The sequence below is a fragment of the Corvus moneduloides genome, chromosome 5 (genome assembly GCF_009650955.1).
Source record: "Corvus moneduloides isolate bCorMon1 chromosome 5, bCorMon1.pri, whole genome shotgun sequence".
Taxonomy (NCBI): Eukaryota; Metazoa; Chordata; class Aves; order Passeriformes; family Corvidae; genus Corvus; species Corvus moneduloides.
This window is the reverse complement of record NC_045480.1, coordinates 11,854,258-11,882,180: the sequence shown is the minus strand read 5'-3', so window position 1 is coordinate 11,882,180 and position 27,923 is coordinate 11,854,258. Positions and strand designations below refer to the sequence as shown.

At 39.1% G+C, this 27,923-nt stretch overlaps 1 protein-coding gene across 2 annotated transcripts; it reads left to right on the top strand.

Moving 5' to 3' along the window:
* The first annotated feature begins 31 nt into the window (after window positions 1–31).
* On the top strand, window positions 32–27,923 carry MAN2B2 (mannosidase alpha class 2B member 2). 2 transcript variants are annotated; one of them, XM_032109384.1, is made up of 19 exons: window positions 32–201; window positions 2,583–2,729; window positions 6,291–6,396; window positions 8,420–8,592; window positions 9,843–9,958; window positions 10,964–11,141; window positions 12,376–12,574; window positions 15,031–15,221; window positions 16,378–16,555; window positions 17,456–17,589; window positions 19,663–19,919; window positions 21,846–22,037; window positions 23,782–24,034; window positions 24,140–24,250; window positions 24,364–24,556; window positions 25,216–25,368; window positions 25,713–25,825; window positions 26,679–26,796; window positions 27,691–27,923. In XM_032109384.1, exons 1-19 carry the CDS (start codon window positions 64–66, stop codon window positions 27,783–27,785), a joined length of 3,045 nt encoding a protein of 1,014 aa, XP_031965275.1. In that variant the 5' UTR covers window positions 32–63; the 3' UTR covers window positions 27,786–27,923. The 2 variants fall into 2 exon arrangements, with proteins under 2 accessions (XP_031965275.1, XP_031965274.1); XM_032109383.1 differs by having other exon boundaries at window positions 16,378–16,564.

The window sequence follows — 27,923 nt, the reverse complement described above, 5'->3', positions numbered from 1 at the left end:
TAATTCTACACCGGGAGGCGGTGCCGCGGGACGCGGAAGTGCGGCGGGAGCGCCACAGCCGCCATGGCTCCCCCGCGCACGCTGCTCCTGCCGCTGCTCCTGCTCCTCGCCCTCCTCCCGCGGGCCGGCGGCCGCGGCGAGCTGCGGGCCTTCGTGGTCGCCCACAGCCACATGGACGTCGGCTGGGTGTACACGGTGCAGGTCGGCCGGGGCGCCGCACGGGTGGGGTGGGTTCGCTGCGGCCGGGGCTGAGCCGCCCGCGGGCTTGCAGGGCTGCCCGGAGCCGCGTAACGGGGCCGGGCGCTGCCGGCTCCCGGGGCTGTGCCGGCTCCCGGGGCTGTGCCGGCTCCCGGGGCGCTGCCGGCTCCCGGGGCTGTGCCGGCTCCCGGGGCGCTGCCGGCTCCCGGGGCTGTGCCGGCTCCCGGGGCGCTGCCGGCTCCCGGCCGAACTCCCTGCGGAGAAATGCGTAAATCCTTGGCCGGTGCTGCCGAGTCTGCCCTGGTGTGTGTCCTCCATCCTCTGGTGTTTCGGGATCCTTGTTTGGAGGAGGCATGGTTAGCCTAGGAGCTGTGCCCTTGAACTGTGGGTTGGTGCGTGCCTAGGTTCTGCAGGATGGTCCTGATGGATTTTTTTTTTTTTTAAGGAAAATCTTAATTCTGTTTGATGGCGTTTTGATTATGTGGCAGATTTTCATGGTCTTTATCTTGTTACGAAGCCAAAATCCCAGGAGAACCTTCTGTCATTTCTTAAGAGAGGAGAGCAGGATCCCAGGTCCTCGATGGCTGGGCTGGGGTTGGAGCCTAGTGCCTCTGAAGTATAGTAGCGAACTTATTTTTGCTAAATACATGAGATGCAGTGCCAAATAAATCAGGTGGGGCATCAGTACCTCTTACATTTGTTAGTTAAAATCCTAAATCCTGAATTCTTCTTCATTAGTATGAATTTTTTTCATTTATGTGTGAAAGATGCTGTAGATACTTCACTAACTAGAGTGAAATGGCATTAGGCCTTAATGATGAAAAAGAGCTAATGGCTCACCTAGGTATCTCTGCTGTGCATGTATTTTTGTCTCCCCTTTTTAGAAAAGATTAATTAATTTTTCCTTTAATACTTCAAACTCATATTCAGAAATTGCATAAGAGAACACAAAACTAAAACTTAAAATCCTTAGTTAAAATTTCACATTGTATTAAGTATCTAATAATCTTGGTTTTTAAAACACCTTATGAACCAATGCAAAAATAATTGGGGAAGAAATTATTTAGATAAACCCAACAGTATTTTAAACCATTCCTGCTACACTCAAATGTTTTCCTTTTTCTAATGGCATGAGCATTTTTACAAAGATGGCTGGATTTCTGTTGTGGAAAGCAAGGGGTTAGGAAAAGCTAATTTCTGATTTGGATTATCTCATCTCCATATTTCAGATGGTGATTTTCATGTAGGAAATTTACCTAAATTGAAACTATGGATTCATGTTTTACATATCATGTCCATTAGTTTTTCAATGGGAAGAGATCTATGTGTCAACCACTTTAAGATGTACATTTTGTGGTGTGTGTTCTTAAGTACCAGTAGTTTAAGTAGGTAAGTGTTATGGTTAGTGTAAAATAACCCCTATAACACGCAGATAACTTTGTTACAAGGAAAGACAGACACCCCAGGAAATCCTAGGATGTTGGCTGTTGTCTTTAGACATTGTCTATCGCTTTAAAATTAAGTAAAAGGTGGAAGACTGGATCTGGTCAACAGAAGTTGTTCTGGTCAAGGTAAGTGTACAAAAAGTATCTCTTTGTGTACACAACTTCAAAAGTAACATGGTGTTCTTAATTTGATACCCTAGCATAGGATGTAACACTGTGGTAGGTTATTTGATGGGTACAGCTGTCATATTTGCATTGGTATGAAAAAAAGTCCATAGGCTTCATTCTGGAATAGAGGTGTTTCTAGGAGCAAGATAGGATAGATGCACAAAATCTCACACTTTCACTGATCTTTCTGTGTCAACAGTTGAATTCATTCTGAGATTCTTTTACCAGCTTGGCTTTACTCTATCCTAAAAACATCAAGCAAATGGAGTTATTTTTCATAATAGTATAATTTACAGTATACGTATCACTGTATTTTACTGGTAATGCACAGCAGAGTCATCCCCACTCTGAAGAAGCAATTCTGGTAATTCAGGCCATCAGTAGAAGAGCTGGAATGGGAGAATAAACTGTGCATCTGGGGTTTTTAACTATGTTGGTGCGAAGTCTTATCATTCATGGCATCAGTGATTTAAGGTGAGCAATGAGGACTTGGTAAGCTGTCCCCAGTGTGTCAGAAAGAAAGCGTGTGTTGGTACTGATGTTGGGAGAAGCTACATCTTGATCTAGTTAGGTGCCCGGTCAGGAGGATGTTTTCTGAAGCAGAAGGGCCAAAGGCTGTATGTAGTCAGAACTCGGTCTTTCTGAGGGAGCAAAGGAAGTGTGCAACAAATGCGAAGTTTTGGTATCTCTCTTTTCAAGCCCAATGAGTGTTCAAAACAGCCCTTTTAATATAAGCGAAACAGAGGTTATTTACTTTTTTTTTTCTTTCAGGAAAGTATGCATGCTTACGCAGCAAATGTCTACACAACTGTTATAGAAGAGCTAATGAAAGGAAAACAGCGCAAATTTATTGCCGTCGAGCAGGAATTCTTTCGACTCTGGTGGGATATGGTAGCCACAGATGCGCAGAAGCAGCAGGTAAATTGCACTAAAGCCATGCTTCCTGCTAACAAAGATGTCACACTCTTTTCAGGGGACAAATAGGGGCAAAGTACTCCGCCGTTTGCTTTTTACCCATGTCTCGTGTAAGCTGTCTCTGAATCTAGTACTTAAAGGACTTAACTCTAAAGGCAGTTGCAAGAGGTTAAACCCCAGCCATAGATTAGAGCAGTGGGAGGTGGTAACCTTTGCACTGAAGATTTTTTACACTTTAGAGTTCTTGTTTCATTGGCGACTTACTTATCTGAGGGCACACTACTTTAAGATATGGGCAAATCTGAAACAGGCCCCACCAATATCTGTTAAAACATCTGGCACCTAACACTGCTCACAAGAAGGAACTTTTTGTTCTTTCCAGTTAAGTACTGCTCAAAAACCTGCCATTTGTAAACAAGGGCAGTACAGCAAAGTGGTGACTGTACATTCAATGGCAGTGATTTTTTTCTAGTAAAGTTATCCTGAAGTTTTATTTGTCAATTCTTCTTTCCTCTGACATGAAACAAACACACTGAGTCAAAGACTGGACTGGTAGCCTAGCAGCTGGTTATGTATTGCAGTGTAGATGTTTGTTTTGGGTTCCAGAACCAAAGGGTGTACAGGTGCAGCTTCCCATGGGTACTTACTCAGAACTTTGTGGTCTGTTTTGTTACCAGGGTCCAAACAGCAGTAGCATATTATTTGCAGTTTTTTATATTTCAGTTTGTTTAAACTTACGGATGTTTGAAGCATCATGTAAAAACAACACCTCTTGTCTGGTTTTTGGTTTTTTTAACATAGCCCTTCACTGAATTCTGGATCTTCTGTTACGTTCAGTATTCAAGTAACAGCCTGTGCACAGCTGATCTTTGCATGAGACATTTTGCTGAGTTTAGGCAGTTTTTTTGTGGGGGCACTCTGCCCATACTTGCCTGTTGTAGGACAATTTTCTTATAGATTTGTTAAATTAGAAAACTGTACTGTAAGTGGGGAAGAAAATAGCATAGGAACTGCTTTGTAGAAGGACAGGAAAGTCCTCCAACTTTCAAAGGTGAATTGATCTTATTTCAAGTATGTTCTGCTGCTGTGCTATGCTTTATATTTAAAGTCAAGGCCCATGTTTTTAATATCTCTTATGTGGAATCCAGAAGAGTAATGTGTGTCACATTTGACCTCGGTAGTGCAAAAATTAGTACCTATGATTTGGGCTTTAGTCTCCTAGCCTAATTATTTGTAATTGTTACTTTACACATTTTATAGCCAGTTCTCTAGTTAGTTTATAGTTTCTTCTCTCAAAATTAAAATGGTTAAAACTAAATTCCTCTTAAACCTGTGTGTCTAGCATTGAATCTCTAATTTGCAGATAAATTATATGTTTTTAACATCAGCAAGTTGCAAATATTGGTCCCTGAAATTAGGTCACTCTAGTTACTGCCCTGCTTTTTCCACTTGAACTCTAGCATTAATGATTTTCTGTAGCACAGGCACTCTGGTTTTAATTTTCCCTTTTTTTTTTTCATCATTTAGTGGTTTACTTGGAATGCAGGATTTAATTCTAGTTTGTTTTGAAGTGTCTGCTTTGGATTGGAACTATAGCATTAAAAACTAGTAAAAGGTATGGCCTGGGTACAGAAGCTGGTTTCTCAATTCAGACAAGAGAATATGTAAGAGTGAAATGTACTGCCGCAGTATTCAGCCAGATAGGAACCTTGTAGTTCTTGGTACATGTTATTTACACAGAATTTTCTTGTGTGAACCATTCCTACCTCCTTACCCTGGGTTGATATCTGGATGCTTTAACTAGGGGGAAAAAAAGATGTGTAGCCATTTCTGTCTGGTTTGTAGGCGTGAGTTGATGGTAGTATGGTCCCAAGGATCACAGATATGTTCTAACACCATAGCAGCCTGCTGCTTATAGTACCACTGCATCTGTTTCTACCATTCCTCCTTCCTTTTGCCCCCTTCTGATCAGAAAAAGTGCTTGTCCTTACAGATACTGTTTTCTTTTCTTTTTTTGGGAGGAGGGAGTTTGGATATTATTTAAATTACTTGAATTATTTTTCTTGTGTTTCCAGCCTCTTAGTGGTTCCACAAAACTTACATTAAAAAAACATTTCTGTGGCCCCAAGTTTGGATCAGAGGTAAATTTTGGACATCCATCCAAATGAGGAATAAAAATCACAGATTCTTTTCATGTAGGTCAGGGCCAGTCCTGTGCTGCCACCAGATATCAGTTATCTGGTCTCCCAGCATGCTAATCAGTCACCACAGTCGCCTGGAACTAATTTAGGAATGCTGAGCCCTGAAGCGTTTTCACAACATTATGAAGGAGGGAAATGATTATAATCAAAATTGACAATCTGGCATCCTATCTGAGTAGACACTGAAGGTTCCTGGGAAAATAAACATAATAGCTCTAAAAATGGCATCCTACATGACAGATGTAAAAAAAAAAAAAAAAAAGTTGAGGATTAAAATACATATTTGCATAAACTTTACTTACTGGAAGTTTGAGATATCTCTGAATTTCTAGTGAAGTAACTAAAATAAAACCAGCAGACTCCTGACACTTTTAGAAAGGGGCATAGACGATTCCTTCCTCCCTCCAAACACCACTCCCCCCTCCATCCAGCATTTGCTGAAGGCTGTACTTGTCAACATACCTGTTGTTTTTAGGAGCTGAGATTGAACCACCCCCACCAAAAAAAAAAACCCCAGCCCCGCCCCGCAAAAAGCCACCACCAAAAGTTGAGCAGGTGACAAGTTTTTAAACTAGGAAAAAGATGAGAAATTAAGGTTAGCAGTGGGTTATTGAGGCAGGCAAACCTGTGGAATAACTATTTCTTAATAAAGCATTCTGTCAGTCACAAGTTGAGCAACTCGTCTGTGCCCCAAAGGCAAGATAAATGTGTACAGAGTAAAGGAGAGATGTTTGTATCCACAAACAGAGTGAGGACACACTCTATCTCTCTCCCGGATCCCACAGATCGAGGTTTCCAACTAAAGGAAACCCTCGGAGCTTGAATATTAGTGCTTGCCTGGGGCTCCATTGCTGCTTGCAAGGAGTTGCATATTGCTCCCTCATCCAGCCACCAAGTGCCTTTGCTAAGCCAAGCTGGATGCAGCAGGAGGAAGATTTTGGGAGAAGCATTAGTATCTTCTGTTTTAATCCCCAGCTCTAGCTGCCTTGAGGCAGGATTACAAGCTGCTGCCAGTGCAGTGTCTGGTGTTCAGGCGGTATAGAAAGGCACAGTAACAGCACTACTGAGAAACACCAAAAGGTCAGTGTCTACCTGGCAGTGCATCCTTTGTTCCTGTTACCTGCTTTCTGTGTAAGCTAGATAAATCAAGGCACTGTGCTGCACATTGGAATGCTTTTTCCCCCCCCACTCTCCTTTAGATAGCACTCGGTACAGACAGCCTTTTATCCCGCTTTTTGTCCTGGATGCCTTCTTGACATATGTTGTGCCTAGGTAATGTGCTGTGGTACCAAATGAATTTGCAGCCTTTTTGGGTAAGACTGAAATGGTGCTTCTGTTCTGTGCCTTAATTTCAATATTGTAGGTCCATCAGTTGCTTGAGGAGGGACGACTGGAATTTGTCATTGGAGGGCAAGTGATGCATGATGAAGCTGTGACACTAATAGATGATCAAATTTTACAGTTGACGGGTATGCATATTTGCATTTAACTTCTATTTTTCATTGTTATGTCCTTGAAGGTTTTGTTTGGTTTTCATTTTTCCACTCCAAAATTGCTACTATTTTCTGACTTCTTAAGAACTGATTTAAGCATTTCTTATTTTTTGCTCGCTGGTGTGTTATTCATATAAAAATCTTTGCTTAAATAAAACCATTACTTTTGATATGACAGTTCTGCAGCAAGCACCAAGGTTACCAAAAGCTGGTTTGTCAGGTATGAACTTGTTTGGAGCAGAGGTCTTTTGTATGTGTGTTTTTGAGAGCTTAAGTTTCTGGGAAGATAGTTATGGTGAAATTGAGGATATGAAACACTCCTCAAGGAAATACCTGGTAGCAATTCAGAGTATGGGGAAGTTGTGTTGTTTAGGCAAGGTCTTCTGCAGAATGGGGGCCGTGGAATGTCAGTGAGGTCACCTAAAATTGGTTGAAAGACTTCTTGATGAAGAAACCCCCATTTGTAATCATTATCATCATCTTCTGTTAGAAATAGGTGTGTATTTCCGAGAGATGCCATTTTGATCTCCTAGCTTCTGCATTTGGCTATTTGTATGTTACACCTGTCCATCTGATGGTTTAAAGAGTCTTTTAGTACGTAAGTTTGTCTGGTTAATGCAAACAGAAACAGGGTAACTGGTGCCACCACTGTGCTAGAGATGTCTGTGATACGCCATGAGGGAGTAGCAGGGAGGGGATGTGTTAGCACCAGCTCCATGGCAGGAACTCTGCCTGCTCCAGGGCTATGCCCCAGGCAGCTCTCTACATGGGAGAGTAAAGGGACAGAAACACTTCTATTATTTTCTGAATCTGACTGCACAGCACCACTGGCCTTGTTCCTTGCTTGTCAGTGTTTATCAGGAGCACAGGATTAGCAGCTGCTTCCATACCTCAGTGCGCTTTGGCCAAGAGGAGGAGAGGAACTGTTTTTTGCTCTCACCTGATTGCTTCAAAGGTTTAAGGGTTGCTTTATGGGCTTAGAACACTGAACCGAGAACTTCTCCAAATAAGATACTAATAGTGATTGAAGAGTCCTTTTGTTAAACACTAACACAGCTTTTCTATTCATTGGAGTTAGCTGAAAAATACATTATTTCTAATTTAACATTTCATTCTGTGTAAAAATAATATTTATTAAAAAAAAGGAAATTTCAAGTTTGGTAATTTATTCATCAGGAACAAAAGTATTAATGTATTTTAAAATTCTTGTTTGTTTTTCCTGAAAGCACTCTGCTCAGTGTGAGTAGGTACAAAGAACAAAAAGTATCTTTCGATTGTGTGGAGTTCAAGTTGAGAAGACAAAGCCAGTGCAGACATTTGGGATCTACATTTCGTGTCTTCTCTTGTCTGACCAGACTTCCAGTGTTTTGGAGGAGCTAGAAAACTCTGCTTCAAATATGCCTCCATCAGAATACTTAACACACTGTGAATATTTTAGCTAGGAAAGATATTAAGCATGCAAAAGATGAAGTGAAAAGCAGCCTCACTTATTCAAATGTGATTTTAAAATTTGAAATGGAGTTATTCCAAACCAGGGAAGATATGATCGTATTTTCAAATAGTTCTGACCATAATTCTGTAACTATGAAATAATGATCTGCAATTTTTTTTCCTTTTTTCCTTTTTTTTAAATCATGAGTATCCAAGTGCGATATACCTGAGTTCCAAATAAAATCTACTGCTTTCCTGGTTTCACTTTGATTTAAAATTTTTTTTTGGGTTAATTCTATTGTCTGGGCTTTCTAGTTTGGGGGTTTCTTTTTTCAAAACTCATTTCTGTATTAGTAACATTAGTAACTAAATTAGTAACATTAGTTGTAAATAACATCTTGTATCAAGATCTCTATCAATTTTTGGCTCTTTTCATATGACTGATAATCATATTCATGCTAGTTTTGTTTAGTGGATGGCTTGCTTCCCTGTCCCTTTGTCATTAATACGAGACTGAAATTAGAAATTAGTTAGAAGTGTTTTAACCTAAATAAATTTTGCTTTGCAGAAGGTCATGGATTTTTGTATGAAACTTTTGGGTTCAGGCCTCAGTTTTCTTGGCATGTTGATCCTTTTGGAGCTTCAGCTACAACACCAACTCTTTTTGCTCTGGCTGGTTTCAACGCTCATCTTATTTCTCGCATTGACTATGATCTGAAGGCTGACATGCAGAAAAACAAGGTAAAAATACCCTTAGGAATGAAACCATGGCTGGCCTGTACTTACAGCAATCTGAACCATGACATTAAGATAAGAATCTCTCTTATTTGTGCAATAAAATGGAGGTATTTCTTATCTAAAAGTGACTTGCTGATTGCATGTGGTAATGGTGAAACATTAAATCTGTGTTACATGGTCAGTTAATGTCTTCATGACCTCTGGTCAGTGATAAAATGTAGTCTAGCCAGAAGAAGACACAAAATGTGGGCATATGGGCAAGTCTAAATGGACATTGAATTATGAGTGTTTGAACCAGAGACATCTAGAAGGAGTTTCTGCTTTCCTTGAGAAAATCTTGGATCTGTTGGGTTTTATGTGAGCTGTTTTAAGTGTAATGTGTATGTTTGGGCACAGTGTTGTCAGGCTTGGAACATTTATTTGTGCCTATAAAATTAATAATACTAGGTCAGTTAAAGTGGCAGCTAGTCATGGTTTTGCTGAATTCAGGTTTTCTTTCACGTTCTGCCTTCTCTTGCACAGTGTCCCATCCACAGTAAATGCTTTTCATATCACAGTGTTGGATCCTGATCTGTCATCAGTTTTACTCGCTGCATTATGTGAAAATAAGGGGCTTTCACTACTGTATTCTGGGCACTAGGCAGTTTTTATGAATCTTGGCTAAAGCTCAACTGTCTCTGAAGAAAACAGAATTCATGTTGAATTTAGTGAAGCCAGGACCTACCACCTTGTGTTTGTAATGAATTGCAGTAGTTCCTTTCTATTAAAATCTTTTATGAGCTTTTGACAATCTTCGCCCAGCTATCTTTTCTTTTTTTCTGGCCCTTAACAGTCTGAAGGCTTCCAAAACAGTAAAAGTCTACTTCAGTTGGTTAAACATTGATTCCCACCAACTAAAGTGCAATCAGCCTACATCTGGATCTTTTCTAGCCTATTGGTGTTCAACTTGCATTGTAACAAGTGAGGTGTAATGGCTGTGATAAGCCAGGCTTATCTCTGGATTTTAGTATGCTGGCAGTGTGCTGCCTTCTCTCCTTCTCCATCAGCTCTAATGGAAAGAGGCCCTGATGTGGCCTCCTATATATAGTGTGTGACCTTACCTGGGGTACCATTGGCTGGTCTTCAGAAAAAGCACTTAGAAGTATTAGAAGTGGTGGAAGGGAAGATGAGAACTCTGAAGTCTTAAGTTGTTAATGATGTATTTCTGTGCATGTTGTCAAGGGTAATGGTTTCTTACCTTTTTTGTTTTCCAGAAGCTTCAGTTTGTATGGCAGGGCTCTCCTTCCTTATCAGAAAGACAGGAGATCTTCACCCATGTTATGGATCAGTACAGCTACTGTACTCCATCGCAATTACCTTTTTCAAACAGGTCCGAAGACTTCCCAAATATGCAGAAATGTTGCTCACTTCTGAGAGTTTATATTATTGGGGTTTAAGCATTTTTCTTTTGACTGTTTTCTTTCAACAGTATCCTACTGCTTTCTCCTGACCCGTGGTAGGTCAAGGAGATGTCAAGACTCTGCAGATCTGAGTAAGGATTATTAAGCATCCCCAGCTTTCCACCATAATAAATTAAGTTTGCTCAGTACCTAACAATGGAATTCTCAAAAGTGCCACTTACTACTGACAGGCATTAAAAATACCTCTAAATATTGACAGACTTGAAAAATAATGTTTTCTTACACCGGGAGGCTTGAAATATATGTATGGCTTTCATCTACTTAAAATACAGTGACTGACTTCCAATGTCAGTCCTTATTAAAAAAAAATAATAAAAATGTGAAAAAAATTAATTACTGTAAAGAGAAAATGTCCAAAGCAGGACTGGGGTCTTTTTTCTCTAGAAGCAAAGATTTTAAAGCTCCAGGAAGCTCAGCAGGGACTTGGCTATTGCTAATTGATTTTCTATGGGAGATTTTCAGCATTATCTTGGGCTGAGATTGTGTGTATTTTCCGTGTATGAACTAAAGCAACTAAAATTTTCCATTTATTTTGTGAAGAAATCTGAGAACTTTTGAAAACTTTATTTTTCTTACCAGCTTATCCAGTAAAATATTCTTTGAAAATGAAGCCTACTTGGGGGAACATCCTCATTGTTACAAAGCTTGCTGGTTTGTCCTGTGATTCCTTTGTTCTATGCCAGCAAGCAGCAGGGAGTTGAAAAGTTGCATGGTGTTGAAAGAAAACTGGGGACTCTTCCCCCTACCTCTACCCCCAAATAAATACTTAAATCTAAATACTAGCAATGAATATAAACTGAATTTTTTTGCCTCTTATTCCCTGGGTATGTACATTTTATACCAGCACCTTTTGATGTGTTTTTCCCAGTTGAGTAAATCCTGTTTACAACTTACTGCTTTCTGCTTCTGCTTAGGTCAGGATTTTTTTGGAATGGACTTGCAACTTTCCCAGATCCACCAAAAGATGGTGTTTATCCGAACATGAGTCTTCCTGTTACAGATGCTAACCTCCACCTGTATGCACAAACCATGGTGGCAAACATTAAGGAGAGGGCAGCCTGGTTCCGGACAGGGGATGTGTTGTGGCCATGGGTAAGTGTCTGATGAGTGATTGATTTAGAAGAGGCACTTACAGACTGGAGGGCGATGGTACTTGCTGCCATAGGTACTGCAGAAATGCTGGTACAAACCATCTGACATAGTGTTTTTCTAATAATTATGGTCCAAATGACTGACAAGTAATGATATTTAAAGTTTCCTTGTACAGCTGGTCAGTTGTCTATCCTTCTTCTACCCTACTCAATATAGAAATAAATGTAACAAAACTGTAAAGATAACTTCTTGTGAAACTATATATTGCAGTATTGCTTCCTTTTTTCTCCCCTTGCTTTGTCTATTTAAATGATCTCCTTTTATAACTGCCTAGCCAACAGAACTCTGTGTTAACAAAAATTACAGCATTATAGGAAAGTGTATGACATATTAGGTAGCCATGGTCTTTTCTAACAGATGTTTAATCATTTTCTTATACAGTCTTTGTATTTTAGTTAGAACCATAAGCAAGCATATCCCATCTTGGTCATCTAAACACTTTTTTCGGCAACATGCTGTGTTAATTACATCTTACATATACACATAGCACTGATGTGCTCTTGCCAATTTCAATTCCTAAGGAAAGAGTAACTTTGCCTAAACTGAACATACTGTCTGGTTTTTAATTTTTATGGATGCTGTAGGTCTCATAATTACAATGTTAAAGGATTATGTGTGTTCTTTGCAGCCTGTTTCACCACAAGATCTGTTGTTGCAAAGAAAAGCTTTTTCTGACTGATGCAGCTTTGAGTCACTGATTTGTTTTTCTCCTGTGTTTATGACACTGTTGCTTATATTGTGTTTATTATTTTTGTAGACAGTGAGAAGTAGAATATAACACTCCGTAGTTGTGCTGTAGTGAAAATTATGCTGGAATGGGGAGAAGTTTTGAATAGTACAAATAAATCCCTAATACCTAGATCCAAAACCACAGTTTTTCAGTAACGTAAGAAAATTTCAGTCTCTAACTTCTGGGTTTCTGTGCCTGTGATAATGCTATGTAAAGAAGTAGAGAGAATATATGGTTCTAAAACTCTATGCATTTTCATCATTTTTTGTGATTACAGATCTGTGCAAGTAACCCTACCCAGTCTTGACAGTTTTGTAACTAATGTCAGTTATATGGGCAGTCAAAATCAAAATAAATACCCTGGAATACAGACTAGTGTTAAAAATTATCCTCCTTAATTATGTGACCCAAAGTCATTTGGCTGTTCTGTGTTCGGAATTTCAGGGCTGTGACAAACAGTTCTTTAATGCATCTGTTCAGTACTCTAACATGGACCTGCTGGTGGATTATATTAACAAGCATTCTGGTGAGTTTGGAGTGACTGTCCAGTACGCCACTGTCAGTGATTACTTCCAAGCGGTTTACAGCAGGAATCTTACATGGGAAACTCGGGACTCTCAAGACTTTCTTCCATATTCAACAGGTAATTAAATTCACAGCTGCCTAATGTCTGCCTCAGATGTACATATGTAAAATTTTAATAAGAGAAGATGAGAAATAAAGAAGAAAAATGCCTTCTTATAAGATTTGTTCATTCTATGGGGCATCATCAACAGACAAGTTGATCCCAACTTAGTTGTGTAAAAAAGGTGGCTGTGTGGCCAAATAGAACAATGTCCCATTTTTACTGTTTGAAAGAACTGAATTATGCATAGCTTATACCAGAGGTGGAAAATGTGGCGTGGAGTGATGTGTGAATGTCTGAAGAAGCTACAGGTAACCAAGGGACCAAGGCAATCTGAAAGCTCTTGGGGTACTTCTGTGTTAGTACAGTGGGATGGGGGTTCCCGAAGTGAAACAGTCCATGTTGAGGATTTGATGTCCACACTCTAAGCGATTGCAGGAAATATATAATCTGGTCATATAGGCTCAAATGCCTATTAATGCTTGTTGCATCCATCAGGAAACCAGTTTCTGAACTCCAAACCTAATCTTTTATATAAAAGCAAAGCATACTAGGTAAGGATGACCTGATCCAAGCAAAATACTAGTGTAGATGAAACTCTAAAGTCTACTGTAGAAGAAAGAAAGCAGTTTTTCATTAAAGAAAACAGTTTGAAGTTCTGGGGGAGAAAAGAATTCTCTTATAACTGCAGTCTCAAAAAGTAAAAATACCATCAGTATTTCTGAAATTTGATAATACAGTGTTACAGAAGTTTTTTGCAGCTCCTTGTTGCTTGCATCTTATGTGCTGCACTAACTTAACTTTTCAAGCAGAGCTGAAAAGTAAGAGAAAAATATGAAAAAATCCATGCCATACCCAACATCCCTTTAATTCTTTTCCCCAATAAATTTACTGGTTTAGACCTCATATCAAAGTGTGCAGAGAGAAGACACAGCCAACTTCTCCATTTCTAAACTCATTAATTTATTTTCTTGCCTGGTTTATTATTAAAATATCATTGGTTTCATTAAAACACCTTTCTGTGTAATTGTAGCTACCACTGCTTAATCACATTTTTTGGCTGTGTATGTATATTTCAGACTGTTCTGTAATGTGTCTGTTAACTTTTCAATGAATAAAAATAACCATTGCTTCCTGTGAATCATTGCATGGACTGACTCCTCACCTCCCTGTAGGGATCATGTCATACCTAACAACTTGCTGATAAAAGCATTGCCAGTTCTAACTGCTAATATCCTTTTACATCTGGGCTCTTTCCTTTATCTTTTGGCATAATTTACCTGCAGGAGTCAATTGCTATTAGCTTGCATAATAGCAGCACCTTCAATGTTCCAGGTAGGTGCCCACACATAGATGTAGTTTTTTCCCCAAATGACTTTCTGTGCCTTGCAATTGCAGTATAGTTTTGAGTGCACTTTCTCCCACATACTGTTTTGCTTCTTGATGATTAATCCTCTCTTATTCTTGCTATGCCCTTTTTTATGAGTCACTTATTGGGCTCGGTGTCATTTATGACATACAGAAACTCAAGTTTTAAGTCCCAGATACGTATTTCCTTCTACTCTGCGTTCATTGTACTGTGCTGATACGTACATGTAGTTCTTCTGCTTGTAACGTTGAAAACTAAAATGAAATTAATTCTGTTGAAAGTTCTAGCACCTTTCAGGCCAAAAATAATTTATCCTGATGGTTTTTGAGCAAAAGATCCTATTTTCTAATTGTTACCTTTGATCTTGGGCTGATAGCAGATTATTACAGTTGCATGCATGCTCATTAGAAAACACTTTCTGCAACTTCTTTCTGGAAAACCTATTTATCACAAGTGTATTTTAAAAGAAGTTGCCCCCAAACAAACACACTTAAGGAGTGATTTGGAGGTTTTAAAAACAAGTATTTGTTTCCCTAGTTCACTCTGTGGGATACTGAAACATTAACATAAATGGAATGTTGAAGTACTTTCCAGTAACCACTTGAGGGCATCTTTTGATGTAGTTTGGAGTGCTGCAGTAGTTTGGAGTCATCATCACTATTTCTACTCCATTTTGAGGAAATTAAATTTAAGCTAAATCCCTTTGATTAAGAGGTTGAAATGTAGAGTGTGTGTATCAAGCAGTTACCAAGGATTATAATCTATTTATCAACAACTAATAGTAATATATGCTTCAGTGAAACTTTGAAAATTCTTTTGTGCAGATCCACAAGGAGGAAATTTCCATAAACCAGGTTAACTTGGTTGGTACTGGCTTTGTATCAAACTTGCATGTTACTAGGCCTGTAGGAGAGGTGATAGCTTTCCAAAGTGCATGTTCCTGGCTGGGTTTCTTTGTAGGCCTTATGACCTTTCTACTTAATGGCTGCTGTGTAAACTCCCAGGAGGATTCACGAAGGAAGCTGAACAGTAGTAGTGTAATAAGTAACAAGTGATAGATGAAGTGGTATTTTGATGTGTATTGGATCTGTTCAACTCTAAACAGAGCCATTCCAAGCATGGACTGGGTTTTACACTTCTCGGAGCACATTAAAAGGAATCGCAAGAAGAGCAAGTTCACTGCTTTATGCTGGAGAATCCTTTTTCACACAGTATGTCCGGAAACACCCAGAAGGTTCTATTTGCAAATGTAAGGCTCTAAAGCAACTTCAGAGTCTTAGATGGGCAGTTTCAGAGGTAAAGATTGATTTATTTTCTAATTTGAATGAAAGTGTTTATTTTCCTAATGTAAAGTTTGCATAAGCATTGCAGCTGGAGTGTCTCAAAGTTGCTTTTATGTTTGTGGAAATAACTTTCCCCCTTTTGCAAGTCGTAAGTAAAAATAAAGCAATTTTTCAAAAAACTGTCTTGAAACATGACTTTAGCCCCTTAACCATGCATTCAAGATATGATTACTGGCAAATGTTTTTTTCAACCAGTGAAAGAGTATTCACAGAATTCACAGAATGTCTGGGTTGGAAGAGACCTTCAAGATCACCGAGTCCAGCCCATGCCCTAGCACCTCAACTAGATCACGGCATCGAGTGCCATATCCAGTCTTTTTTTAAACACATCCAGGGATGGTGATTCCACCACCTCCCCACGCAGTCCATTCCAGCACTTTATCACCCTTTCTGTAAAAAACTTTTTCCTAATATCCAACCTATATTTCCCTTGACGCAGCTTGAGACTGTGCCCTCTCGTTCTGTCAGTTGCCACCTGGTGAAAGAGGTCAGCCCCCACCTGACTACAACTACCCTTCAGGAAGTTGTAGTATACGGTTTCAAATTTTGGATATGAAATTCCTTTTCTTAATGTTAGTTTTATTATTTACAAAATTGTTCTTAAATAAAAACCAAACAAAAACTGAACTAATTGAAAACTACTGGTAATCTCTACTTCTGCAAGTTAGAAGAGGAAGGACAGATTTGTTTCGTGAAAGTTCAGCAGTGAAGTGATTATCATTAACCATTTACAGTCCTCAGTGCTTTTGCTGGCAATAATTATTTTGTCTGCTAAGGTAATGACCAGATCTTAGTAGGAAATGAAAAACCTGGCTTGTTACAGTATTTTTGCTTCATTCTTGGTTTTGGTAACTTGTTTGGTTTTTTCCTCTAAAGATGTAACTTCAGTATATTAAAAGTGGAATGCATATTGAGGGAAATCTGTATACATCTTGTCTTTGACCATCTCATATAGGAATTTGGAGTAGGCAAAATGTGAATCTGAATATAGCTGTAATCCCTTATTGTTTTGAGTTTAGTGTCTGAACTTCAGTTGACTATTATGTTAATACAAATGCAAACCTGAAGCTGTCATCTGTTGCACCTTTCCAATTACTTTTAAATATAAGGTGCAGCACCACGATGGTATAACAGGCACGGAGTCTCCCAAGGTGAAGGACATGTACATGAGTAACTTGATGTATGGAATGTTGAACGTAAAGAAGTTAATGGCTTCCATAATCCTTGATATCAACAATGCAAAGAAAAATGGAGAGGTCTATTCTTCTGTTTACACAAAAGATTCAGGTAAACCAGGTACTTTTTACATAGCTTTTCCAATTTTCAAACTTACCTTATGAAAGCTATCATGTTTTCCTCTAAAACAGTCAACATACTACATACATCTAAGTTCTGTGAACCATGGCTAAAAAATCCTGTTTGCTTTATGAGACCTGAGCTCTCAGATCTCAAGCATCAGAAACCAGGATTTCTCAGGTGATGTTAGGCAGAACCCTACCTCAGTGCATGTATTAGACCTGGCTCCCAGATTCTGACCTCAAATGTAAAAACAGAGGGGAGGAAGAGGTGCTGATCAGAGTAGTCACTAAACTAATGTTACTCTGCAACAGAGCATTACATGATAAGGAGCACAATCAGAGTCAAGAAATGTTCTTGCTATAATGTACTGCCAGCTTGTGTAAAAAATGTAAGAGGATTTTTAAGAAGTCTGTTCTAAAGACTGTACACTCCCTTTTATCTTTACTTTGGAAACTTTTTAAACTGTCAGATGTAAGCAGTGCCGTGGGCTGTGCAACAGACCGATTTGGATTTTTACAGGGCTGTTTTTAAATTAGGCTTCTCATTTGATCTTCTGTGTAACTCTGATAAAGTTAATACTGCTTGACAATGAGTTGTGGTAAGCAGCTTATTTTCACTGAATGCATTTACATTCAACTCAGGTGCCATATTCTGAATACATGGTCTTTTTTGATTGGGCAGAGAAGAGAAGAATAAAGCAGAAGAGGTTTTTATGAAAGACTATAAAATGTTTTCCTTTTTTCAATTATAAAGTTTTACTGCAGGGTTTTATGTTAAATTTTTTTAAGATGGTTGTACCTAGACAGATTTCTCAAATACTTTTTAATATCACATTTTAAAAATACATAATGTAGTGACTGGTAGTTTTGTCTGTTTGCATGCACAAAGGGGCTACAGATGTTGACCAGTATGTTGTTGTCTATAACCCACTGGCATGGAACGTCACTACCTTTGTCACGGTTTCTGTCAGCAGTGAGGCAGTGAGTGTATATGATGAACTGGGACGTTCTGTACCAGCACAGGTACTTCAACTTCATTTCTTTCTGTTACTTTCCTCTCACTTGTCAGTTTTCATTGACTGGATCCTACCTCCTGTCAAAATGGGATTTTCCTGCTTGTCCTTCAAGGGTTGTTTTTACTTGCCTGTTTCTCAACAGAGAGACTTTTTTTACTGTCCAAAAGGTCCTGCTGCTCTTGTAGTGTGTTTGGTTTGTCCTTTTCATGTCTGCTGTATGTGACCTGGTGCTTCTTACCTTATTTTTCTTTCTCTAAAAAACACTGTTTCAAATAAATCCTTTTATGTTGAAGCCCTGCCTTACAATTGACAGCCCTGTTTGTACAATTGACAGATTGCCTTGGGGAGGGAGAAGAAGAGAATCAAGAAATGTAGATCTTAGAAACTGGTGTCAGTCAGCTGCCATTTGACAGCTCATTCTGTCATAGCCAAGCTCCAAGACACAGCCAGCTGTTCCCTGGGAGGGAAGAAAGTGGCCTCAAGTGAAAGCTAGCACTAGCCTTTCTCAGGAGCATCTGCTGTACAGAATGCAACATCATCAGTGGCTTGATAAACCTCCAGGAATGCTTCCTGCACATAAGGCCTGAAGAGGCCTGAGGCAATTCCAGATGCTTCCCTCTGTCCCTGAGATGCCAGATAGCTCAGCAAATTCTGCCAGCTGGACAGAGTTTCTGTGACCTGTGGCTTATGACTGTGACCATGCATGAAGGCACATTGTAGTCAGGTAGTGATGTACAGCAGCTATCCCTTGTTCCTGTATATGTACATGTGATGGCATAAGACAATACTGCTTTTATCTGAAACCATCAGGCTCTTTGGGTTTGCATATGGTCATTCTGCCTGTCGGTCACTTACATCCCAGAAGTCATTCTGCCTGAATTACTTCAGTCTCATAAGATACAAAGGTGAGATTGACATGTATTCAAGGCATTTATTCAGGACTTAGGACGCCCTAAAGGCAAGTTGCCCTTCTCTTAGGCAAAACTGTCTGTACCAAGTTGATCTGTACTCTCTAGAGTTATTTGTCTAGAGCTGGAAGTTACCTTATATGCATGTGGATAGTCACTTGAGGCTAAGTAAAATCTCTTTAGCAGTTATGACAGGGTGGTTTGGGGTCTTTTTAATTCCAGTATGTGCAGTTCAAAAGTGCATTCATATTACACACTCCTTCCTTTTGAGAGGAAGGAAAACTTTAGCTCAGAACATTGATGTGAATATGTGGCTGAGAGGAATTGAAGCTTTGGCGAGTGCTCTGCTGCCTTCTGCATCATGTGTACGAGTTGTATAGTGAAGGGAGAGAATGGGAGTAGATCCAGCTGATGCCACTGTTGTTAGGTTATCTGTGGTGTAACTGGATATATGTCAGCCCACAGTGTTGAAGGTGCAAACAGCTTGCTTGCATTGCTTGTTAGTCATAGCTAGCCTCTTTGTCCATAGGATCTATTCAGAGTTTATCTAGTCCCATTTTCTTTCTCCAAATCAAAAGTAGTACTAAAGTATGTAACATTAATGGGCAGGATACATGTAATGGAAAGATGATTAAAAACTGTTCTTTAAGGTATTTCAGTATTACGTAACCTGGTGTTACTGTTCAAAAGGATGTTAGATGCTTCTACCTCCTTTCCATGTGCCTTCCCTAAGGTGAGGGTGCATGTTGGTGCTTCCTCCTCTCGTCATGACTTTTCTTTTACTTTGCACTAGTCATGTCTCTTGTGTTTCAGTCTCTTTTCTGTCATTTGACTGATCAATTTAATTTATGATTATTTCTGTTCATATACATATTTTGCAGTGCGATCTTAAATCTATGATTCCATGTTCACATTAAAATAACCCTTTTAATTTGCTTAGTGACTTTCTTTCCTTCACTAGAAAGGCTCAGCTTAATCCAAGTTCACCAGGCTCCCAATTAAAAGCAGCATGGATCTACATTATAATTTAGAATTATAAGAACGGCACGTTTAGAAACTTATTATTAAAGTAGAAGCTAATTTTTATAATTTAGGGCTTACAACACATGGAGGTAATTGCCTTGCTAATTAATTTTCTGTAATGAAGCATTTTTGTGTATGCTAATGTACAGGTTCAAAGCTCGGTGGAATCCCAGTCTACCTATGATCTGTATATTCTAGTTGCAATAAGTGGTCTGAGCTACAGCAAATACAGTATTAAACCCCTGAATGGTAAACAGTCTGCATTTATTGGGAGATCAATCAAGTATGAGCGGAGAGACTTAACTCGTGCAGATCAGCAAGGTCGACAGTTGTTTCCTGTGGTTAACAACTGCTACCAGATCGTGTTTGACCAAAACACAAACCTGATGCACAGCATTACAGAGAGGTGAGATTGCCTGCTTGTTTTCAATAATGTTTCAGATTCTGTAAAACACTTCGTAAAAATAAGTCCAAGGACTGTATTGTGTGTCCTAATTCCAAGACTCAACTAACAAAATGTTCTTTACAGTCTTTATAATTCTGTTTTATCACTACTTCACATGCCCTCCTTTTTACACTAGCATAGGTGTGATTCTGTATTAGTTCTGTGATGTTGCCCTATTTAACTCTGCAGCTGGTCTCAGATGGTATTTCACAGTAATAACTAGTATATCAGCAGAGTTTTAGTGTACTTTAGAATGAAAGAGGGTTATGAATGTGCATTTTTATTAAAAATTACTAACTAAGCACGTACACTATGGCTGTACAATGAGCCTTAAGTGATAAAGCAAGAGCTTACTTTTACTGAATAGTGTTTTGCAAGTCCCATATCACTCTTTGTGTGGTAGAAAACTACAAAACTATTTGAAAGGAAACTTTTAACTAAGGAATTTCCATTTAATCAGGCAGATAAAATGAAAGAATTATCAAGATTTAGGTGAGATTTGGAGTTTTCAGATGGTCTTTCTCAGCTGATGCAATTTGGCCCAATTTCTTCAGCTTCAGTGCAGTTGTGCTGTTCTTTGCCTGCTCAAGATTCAGATTGTCAGCTGTTACATACTGATGGAAAATTTGACCCCTTTGACACTGGTGTGATGATAGCTACATCTCTTTAACCTGTGAGGTTTTGTTCATAATTCTGCCTCCTAGAGCAAGAACTTGTTGTCCAGTATATTTAAAATCAGCTTTAAAAGTATAGATGAACTTTAACTAAGAGCCCTGGAGTAAGTATTTTATCAAAGTGGCTCCAGATCATAACTGTCTCCAGATTCTAAAAGACATGTAGTGCAGAAGAAAGAAATCTAAATTAAGATTCCAGTTTTCTCTATCCTGCTTTCGCAGGCAGCAAGAGCTGGAATTCAGCATGCAGGAGAAATGAGATACTTGCTTCACAAGCCTTCAGACAAGCTCAAAATGCTTGAGTTTCAGAAAGTTTGCAGTGGGATAATGGGAAAGATGAGGCATCACAGGTCAGAATGGGAGGAAAGGTTAAAAAAAATTGGGATCTTCAACTTGAAGCTTTCTAAGTTCAACTGCAACACTTAGAACTGGAAGTGCCTCATAAGAGGAGTAGTAGAAAACACTTGGATATTAGTAGAAAACACTTGGATATTTTCTCCTCAGTCATTACAAATTGTGGGTAGCTATATTAACACAAGATAAAATGTTTGGCAGTATAAATTTATATGCTAGATGAAGTGATTTTTCCTGTTTTCACAGCAAGTTGCCAAATGCAGAGCAGGTAGCTGAGAGCAGCACCTTAAATTGCCTTCATATGACTTTCTAAAAATTGTGATAATAAGTCATGAATAGCTAAACTGTAAGGTTCAGTGGAGAGAGGAGGAGATACAGTAGGTACTGAGTAATTGTAAATGTTGCTACCCTGTTGATTTTATTGTTACCAGTGTTAAACATGGAAACTTGCGTCATGCTGATTTTACCTAGTTACAAAGTTAAATTAACCTAACTATTCATTAATGCAGTGCACCTCATTCTTGTGAAAATGGGCAGTTTTAATCCTGTAGCAACTCTCGCATCAAAACAACGAGGTAATATAAATGATGCCTGATCTTAAGATGGTTTTCTTCTACAAAAATAGAAAATTACATAGAAAATCCATTTATTTACACACTGACAATTACCTTAATGGGAAGCACTTTAATTCTTTGCTGTTCTCATTTACCCACTCTTGCAAAATCAATCCACTGTGAAGAAACAGATTTTTTTTCCCTTAGATTTCCAGCCTCATTCCTGTTGCAGTTCAGCTTTGCATTTATCACGTACAAACTGTGTTTGTAAGTAATATAATATTTACTCTTCTGTGGATTCTCAGGGAGACTAACCAGACTGTCCAGTTCACCCAGGAGTTCCTTGAGTACCATGTAAATGGAGACACAGTGAAAGGACCCATTTCAGATAACTACTTATTTGCTCCAAATGCTTCAGCGGTTCCAGTATCAAAAGCAGTGGGGTTGGAAGTTATGTCTGGAAGCTTGATGACAGAGATACGGCAGTATTTCTACAGGTACCACCACCATTACAGCTTCCCTTCACTGGAATGTTTAATTCTTTAGATAAGTATGTGGTTACTTCTGTACAGTTACTCCTAAACAGTGAGCTCTGTGTACTGTTTAGGATGAACTATCATACATCTGCTGAATGAACTGCTGAGGAAGTTCATAGATCTTATAATAGTTCTATGATCATAGAATCATAGAATTGTTTGTGTTAGAAGGTCTGTAAAGATGTAGTTCCAACCACCCTGCCATGAGCAGGGACACCTTCCAATAGACCAAAGCCCGATGTAACCTGGCCTTTAGCATCTTCAGGGATGGAGCATCCACAGTTTCTTTGCAACAGTGTCTCGCTACCCTCATAGGAATTTCTTCCTACTATCAGATCTAAACTTACTCTTTTTTGGTTTAAAGCCATTTCCCCTTGTCCCAGCACTATGTGCCCTTGTCAAAAGTACCTCTCCAGCTCTCTTGTAGGTCCCCTTCAGGTGCTGGAAGGTTGCTGTAAGGTCTTTCCAGAGCCTTCTCTTCTCCAGGCTGAACAATCCCAATTCTCTTAAACTGTCTTCATAGGAGAGATGCTCCAGCATTCTGATCATCTTTGTGACCCTCCTCTGGACTCCTTCCAACAGGTCCTTGTGCTTGCCATGTTGAAGACCCCAGAGCTGGATGCAGCACTGTGGGTGGGGTCCCATGAAGGGGAAGCAGAGGGGCAGAGTGCCCCCCCCTTGACCTGCTGGCTGATCTGCTTTCGATGCAGCCCGGACATGTTTGGGTTTCTGGGCTGTGAGCACACACTTGCCTGCTCATGCTGAGTTTCTTATTAACCAACACCCCTAATTTCTTCTCTTCAGGGCTGGTCTCCAGCCTTTCTCTGCCCAGTCTGTGTTTGTGCTTGGGATTGCCCTGACACAGGTGCAGGACCTTGCACTTGGTCTTGTTGGACTTCATGAGGTTCACATGGGCCCATTCTGAAGCACATATTGCTGCAGGAGGGAGGGAAGGAAGGATGTGGAGATTGTTTAGGGTGATCTTCTGTGGTACATTTTTTAATGCAACTTCCGTTGAGAAACTGGTTCTGTACAACTTAATGAATATTGAAGTTAATATCTTACATGAATGGAGCTTGGACATAATGATACATTTTCATAACTCTGAATATTTTTCTTGCAAGCAAATTAGAGAAAGGAGAAATGAGTCCTACAGAAGTGAATCCTGCTCTGACCCCTGATGAACTAGCTACTTTTCTGTGTTAAAATTATATCAGTGTATAACCCCTTCACCCTCTTTTAAATCGGGTTGTCTGGTTGAAGTCTTTGCTTTACGTGGCATGTACAGGGGTTGTAGTTGAGAAGGACCTTTGGAAAGTACTGCGGAACTTTTGCATCAAATTTGATGTCACCCAGATTGCAAAAATGCATGTATTCTGTACAATGTAAATATGCTGCTTAGGAAGTCATAATAAATTTTAAATTTGTTGTTAATTTTGAGAAAAACAGAACCTTTGTAGTCAAATGAAGAATCCTCTTGACACTTGCAACATGAGGGAAACTTACAGGATATCACTTACTCTGGTTGAATATCTGTATATTTGAAAGTTAAATTGAAATTAAAAGCAATTGTACATGAAATAAATAGCAAATGGGCAAGAAAGTTGTCTGTGTAGGATGACATCATGAATGCCTTGCAAGTTTTGTCACAACCAGTCAAGTGCTCCACTTTATAAACTCTGTATCCTTCCTTTCATTTTTATAGCAATGTTACTTCTCAGGATTATATATATGCAGTGTATACCAGGCTGTATTCAGTACCAGAAGGCTACGATGGAAAGCTGCTTTGCCACAGGATAGAGCAAGAATACAGTGTTGGGCCTTTGGAATTAAATCGTGAAGCAGTTCTAAGAACAAGCACAAATTTGAACACCAGACAACTTCTCTACACTGACAACAATGGATATCAGATGCAGAAAAGACCGTTCAAGGTGTATGTGAATAACACAGTGGCTCGGGTAGGCACAGAGGTGTAATTAGAAGTCAATTGTGCCTTATCTTTGTTCTCCATTACTGTTTCCTGGATTAATATTATTTCTGCATGGTTTGCTGTGTGTTGACAGAACTATTACCCTATGGTCCAGACTGCCTACATTGAAGATAATACCACAAGGCTGATGCTGCTTGCAGAAAGAGCTCATGGTGTATCAAGTCAAGGGAATGGACAAGTTGAGGTAACATATAAATTTTTGCTTCTTTTTTAGGTGAGCATAATTTCATAGCTGCTGATAATACAAGTAAAGCCTGATGGCTGATTACTGTTGTGACATTTACCTTCCCCATACAGGTGATGCTACACAGGAGACTATGGAACAACCTTCAGTGGGACCTGAATAACAATCTCACTTTGAATGACTCTTCAGTGGTTCGCCCTGTAATTTGGCTTATTTTAGGAACCAAGGCTGTCACCAATACTTTGTATCGGACAAGTGGACTGGCATTAGAGCATAGGCCAGTAGTAATGTTTGGAGCATTATCAGGTAATCATTCCATTTCCTATGCTATCTTTAGTAACTGAATGGCTTGTTTATGTTGCTTTGATTTATGCTGTTGAGTTTGTAAATGCAGACTTCAAGCCTCCTGTGTGGCAAAGTTAGTATACAGTGAATTAGGAGGCAGATTTAGAGCCTGCTAATTGCTTTGCATTAATTTCAAACATGGATATTGTCCAAGTGTATGAAATGTTTCTCTTGTTATATAATTATCTCTACTTTCATAGGAAAATAAATTTTAAAGCATCTAATGAGAACAAAATGTTCACACAGGAATTAGTGCAAAATAGCTAGTGCACTATGTATCAGCTTCCTGGATGCTGAGTCCTTAATGACCATTGTTGAGTCATTCTTCTAAAAATATTTGTCTGCCTTATTAACTAAGACTGAAGCCTGGTAGTGAAATAGCAATTTCTAACTGCAGTGAAATTTGTTTTATGGAAAGCTCTGATACACTTTTCTAGCAGTTAAAATCATGCTGCTTTCTGCTTTGTATCTTGGAAGGCCTTGGAAGAGAAAGTATATCATCTACTTTGCCTCTGCCTTGGCTGAATAAGTAAAATGCCCTTTACCCTTCCACAGTACCCTAGCCAGGCTTGTGTGTGTGATGGATGTTTAATGTTTGCTTTGTTTTATTTTGCATGGAGGAGATAAACCAAAGCTACCCAGACGGCTTCAGCAGAATTCAGTCCATGATTTACCTGTAACTGTGCCACCTAATCTTCATCTCCAGACATTGAGCATTCCAGGGTGGAAGTACAGCTCTAATCATGCAGAGCAGGTCCACAGCATCCGCATGGGTAGGTGCCTTCAAAAAGGTGGCTGGATGTTACGCTTAAATAAGCTGGTTTTCTTTTTTTCTCTTCTCTGTGGCTACTACTTCTATTTATTCAAAGTGTTAAATTCCTTAACCAAGAAAGTTGATTGTGCTGTATTATTTCGCTGCTCAAGTGAATTTGTCATGCCTGTTAGTGATATTCCTGTCAACAGTGGGAGCTGGGTATTTCTTGATATTAGTCCTCTTGCTAACTTTAAAAAATAGGAACTTAGTTCAAATGATGAGAGTTGAAAGTTTAAAAAAAAGTTTAAAGTTTGGGTTTATGTTTAAAGTAAGAAAATGTTTGCATTTTGATTTCTTTTGAAGGTAAACAGAAGCAAGGTGATGCAGATTTCAGTCGTGTCCTGCTAAGAATTAGACACTTGTATGAAGTTGGAGAGGATCCTGTGCTGTCTCAGCCTGTGATGGTAGATCTGAAGGTAACTCTAACTCTTTGAGACAGAATAGCAGTTGAGGTGTTTTTATTCCAGAGAGAACTGGTGGAATGACATATCCTGTGTGCTAGAAAGTCCACAGAAGATGGATACAAAAGTATTAGTATAACTTCAACCTCAGAGGGAAGTGAGCCTTTTTTTCTTACTCAGCTTTGCAACGCAGAGGCTGTTAACTGTAGATGAAGTTGCCATAGGCACAGCATGAAGATCTGCTTAAATATGGGTAGGACTGGTTCTGTTGAGCTCTTGGTAGTATAACACTTCCTCCAGTACCTTAACCAGTGCAGAGAGTAGGATTCTGTTTTGTTGTTCTTTTTTTAGTTACTGCAAATTGTACCTATAATTAATGAAACGTGGACAGGATTAAAGGAAAACATTTTTTTTTCTATAGTTTTTTTCTGGGAGTTGTTCAAACTTCCATCATGTACTTGCTTTTTTCAGTTTCATGTTTATTTGATCTTTCAGATGGAAGCAGATTACTTTCTAATCCATGGCAGGGGTTTATTATTTTGATTGTCGTGACAGAAACATGGGGAACAATGTGTAGGATTCTCTGTTGCAGTAAAAAGGGGAGTGTGAGTTTCAGCCCTTTTAATAGACTCTGTACTGTAACACAGAGGAAGCTTTCTGCACCTCAGCTTCTCAGTTTGAAGCCTCATGAATCTGTATTTGCCTTCGTGTTGCATGACCTTGCAGATTTTTAAAGTCTCTCTGCTCTACTTAACAGGCCAATGCTAGAGCTGAAAATTCTATCTGATCTTACTGGGTAGTAGGCTGGTGAGTTGATACTATTCTCTAAAAACTCTCATTTGATTCCTGGTGTTTTCTTTACTCACAGTCTTTGCTAAAAGGATTGGGATCAGTGACAGCAGTGGAAGAACGATCCCTCACAGGCACCTGGGATGTGAACACTTTGGAGCGGTGGAAATGGAAGACTGCACAATATCCAGGCAAAAGTAGGTTGAATAATGTGGTTGGTGTCCATATTGTTGTTGGATGTTGACTGTTGAAGCTTGATGTCTAGTTAAAAATATTTTAAAAATTTGCAAGATTAGAAGTGTGTTATGGTTTTGTATGACAGACCTGATACCTGTCACAGCCTGCAGGTAGTAACATTTAACTAGGCTTCCCTGCAAATACTAGACTGTTGTATTTCTCTGATGGCTTGTTTTGCCTAGAAGTGTTAAAAAGCGTGGAATCTTTCTGGAGTTTTCTTTGTCCAGATAGAGGTGGCTACTTTATGAATTCACACTTGTGAGACAGATTGATTTTGTCAAATGCTGATGAGTTGTGTTTATCTAAGCCTAAGCCTGTGCTGCAGAAAAACAGCTGCAGTTAAAAATCTCTGCTGTAATCAGCTTAAAGGACTCTGTGGATATGATTCAAGTTAGGGCTGACACTCAAATCAAATGCTGTGGGTGACCTAATTTTATTTCCCATTCCAGTTAGTTGCTTGGACAATGTCCTTACTGTCAGTTACATCCCTATTGTGCCTTGTAAAAAGCTTGCAGAAGTTTTGGAATGGGCTAGGTGAGAGTTTAGAGCCCTACTTGACCTGCAGCTTGAAACTTGCTTGCTTTTTATTCATGATGAAGAAACGGTGCATGACTGGGGAGTCATTGCACATTTTCTATGTGAGCCAGTGTGTGAAACAAAGATAAATTATTGTATATTTTAGTATTATGAATGGGTGCATCTTAGGCTCTATACTGCTTAAGAGTTTGAGGGAGGAGAATCTGCTCAAACACTAGCTTTTAGGGAAGGGATGAGTTAAAACTGATGTGATAGAATAATGTGTCCATTTGAGTAAAGCTGCTTTAATAAATTACCAATGCTTTTGTGTTTTACAGGATTCTTCAACAGCACAGAGGCCTCAGAAGACTATATAGTAACTGTTCACCCAAAGGAAATAAGGACTTTCTTTGTATACTTTCAGGTTCAATAATGTTTGATCATGTATTTCAGGTGAACATGTAGTATCTTTGAAGTTTTGTTTCAAGATGCAAGTAATGATCTTGAAAAACATCCTACTGGTATTAATGAAAGAAAAAATCATTTGGAATAAACTTTGAATTTAATTGAA

Excerpts from the sequence above, each read along its gene's own strand:
- MAN2B2 (XM_032109383.1), top strand. The coding sequence starts at position 64 with ATGGCTCCCCCGCGCACGCTGCTCCTGCCGCTGCTCCTGCTCCTCGCC. Across the intron at positions 15,222-16,377 it reads TTAGATGGGCAGTTTCAGAG|GTGCAGCACCACGATGGTAT; the intron begins GTAAAGATTGAT and ends TTTAAATATAAG. Across the intron at positions 24,251-24,363 it reads AAGGGAATGGACAAGTTGAG|GTGATGCTACACAGGAGACT; the intron begins GTAACATATAAA and ends TTCCCCATACAG.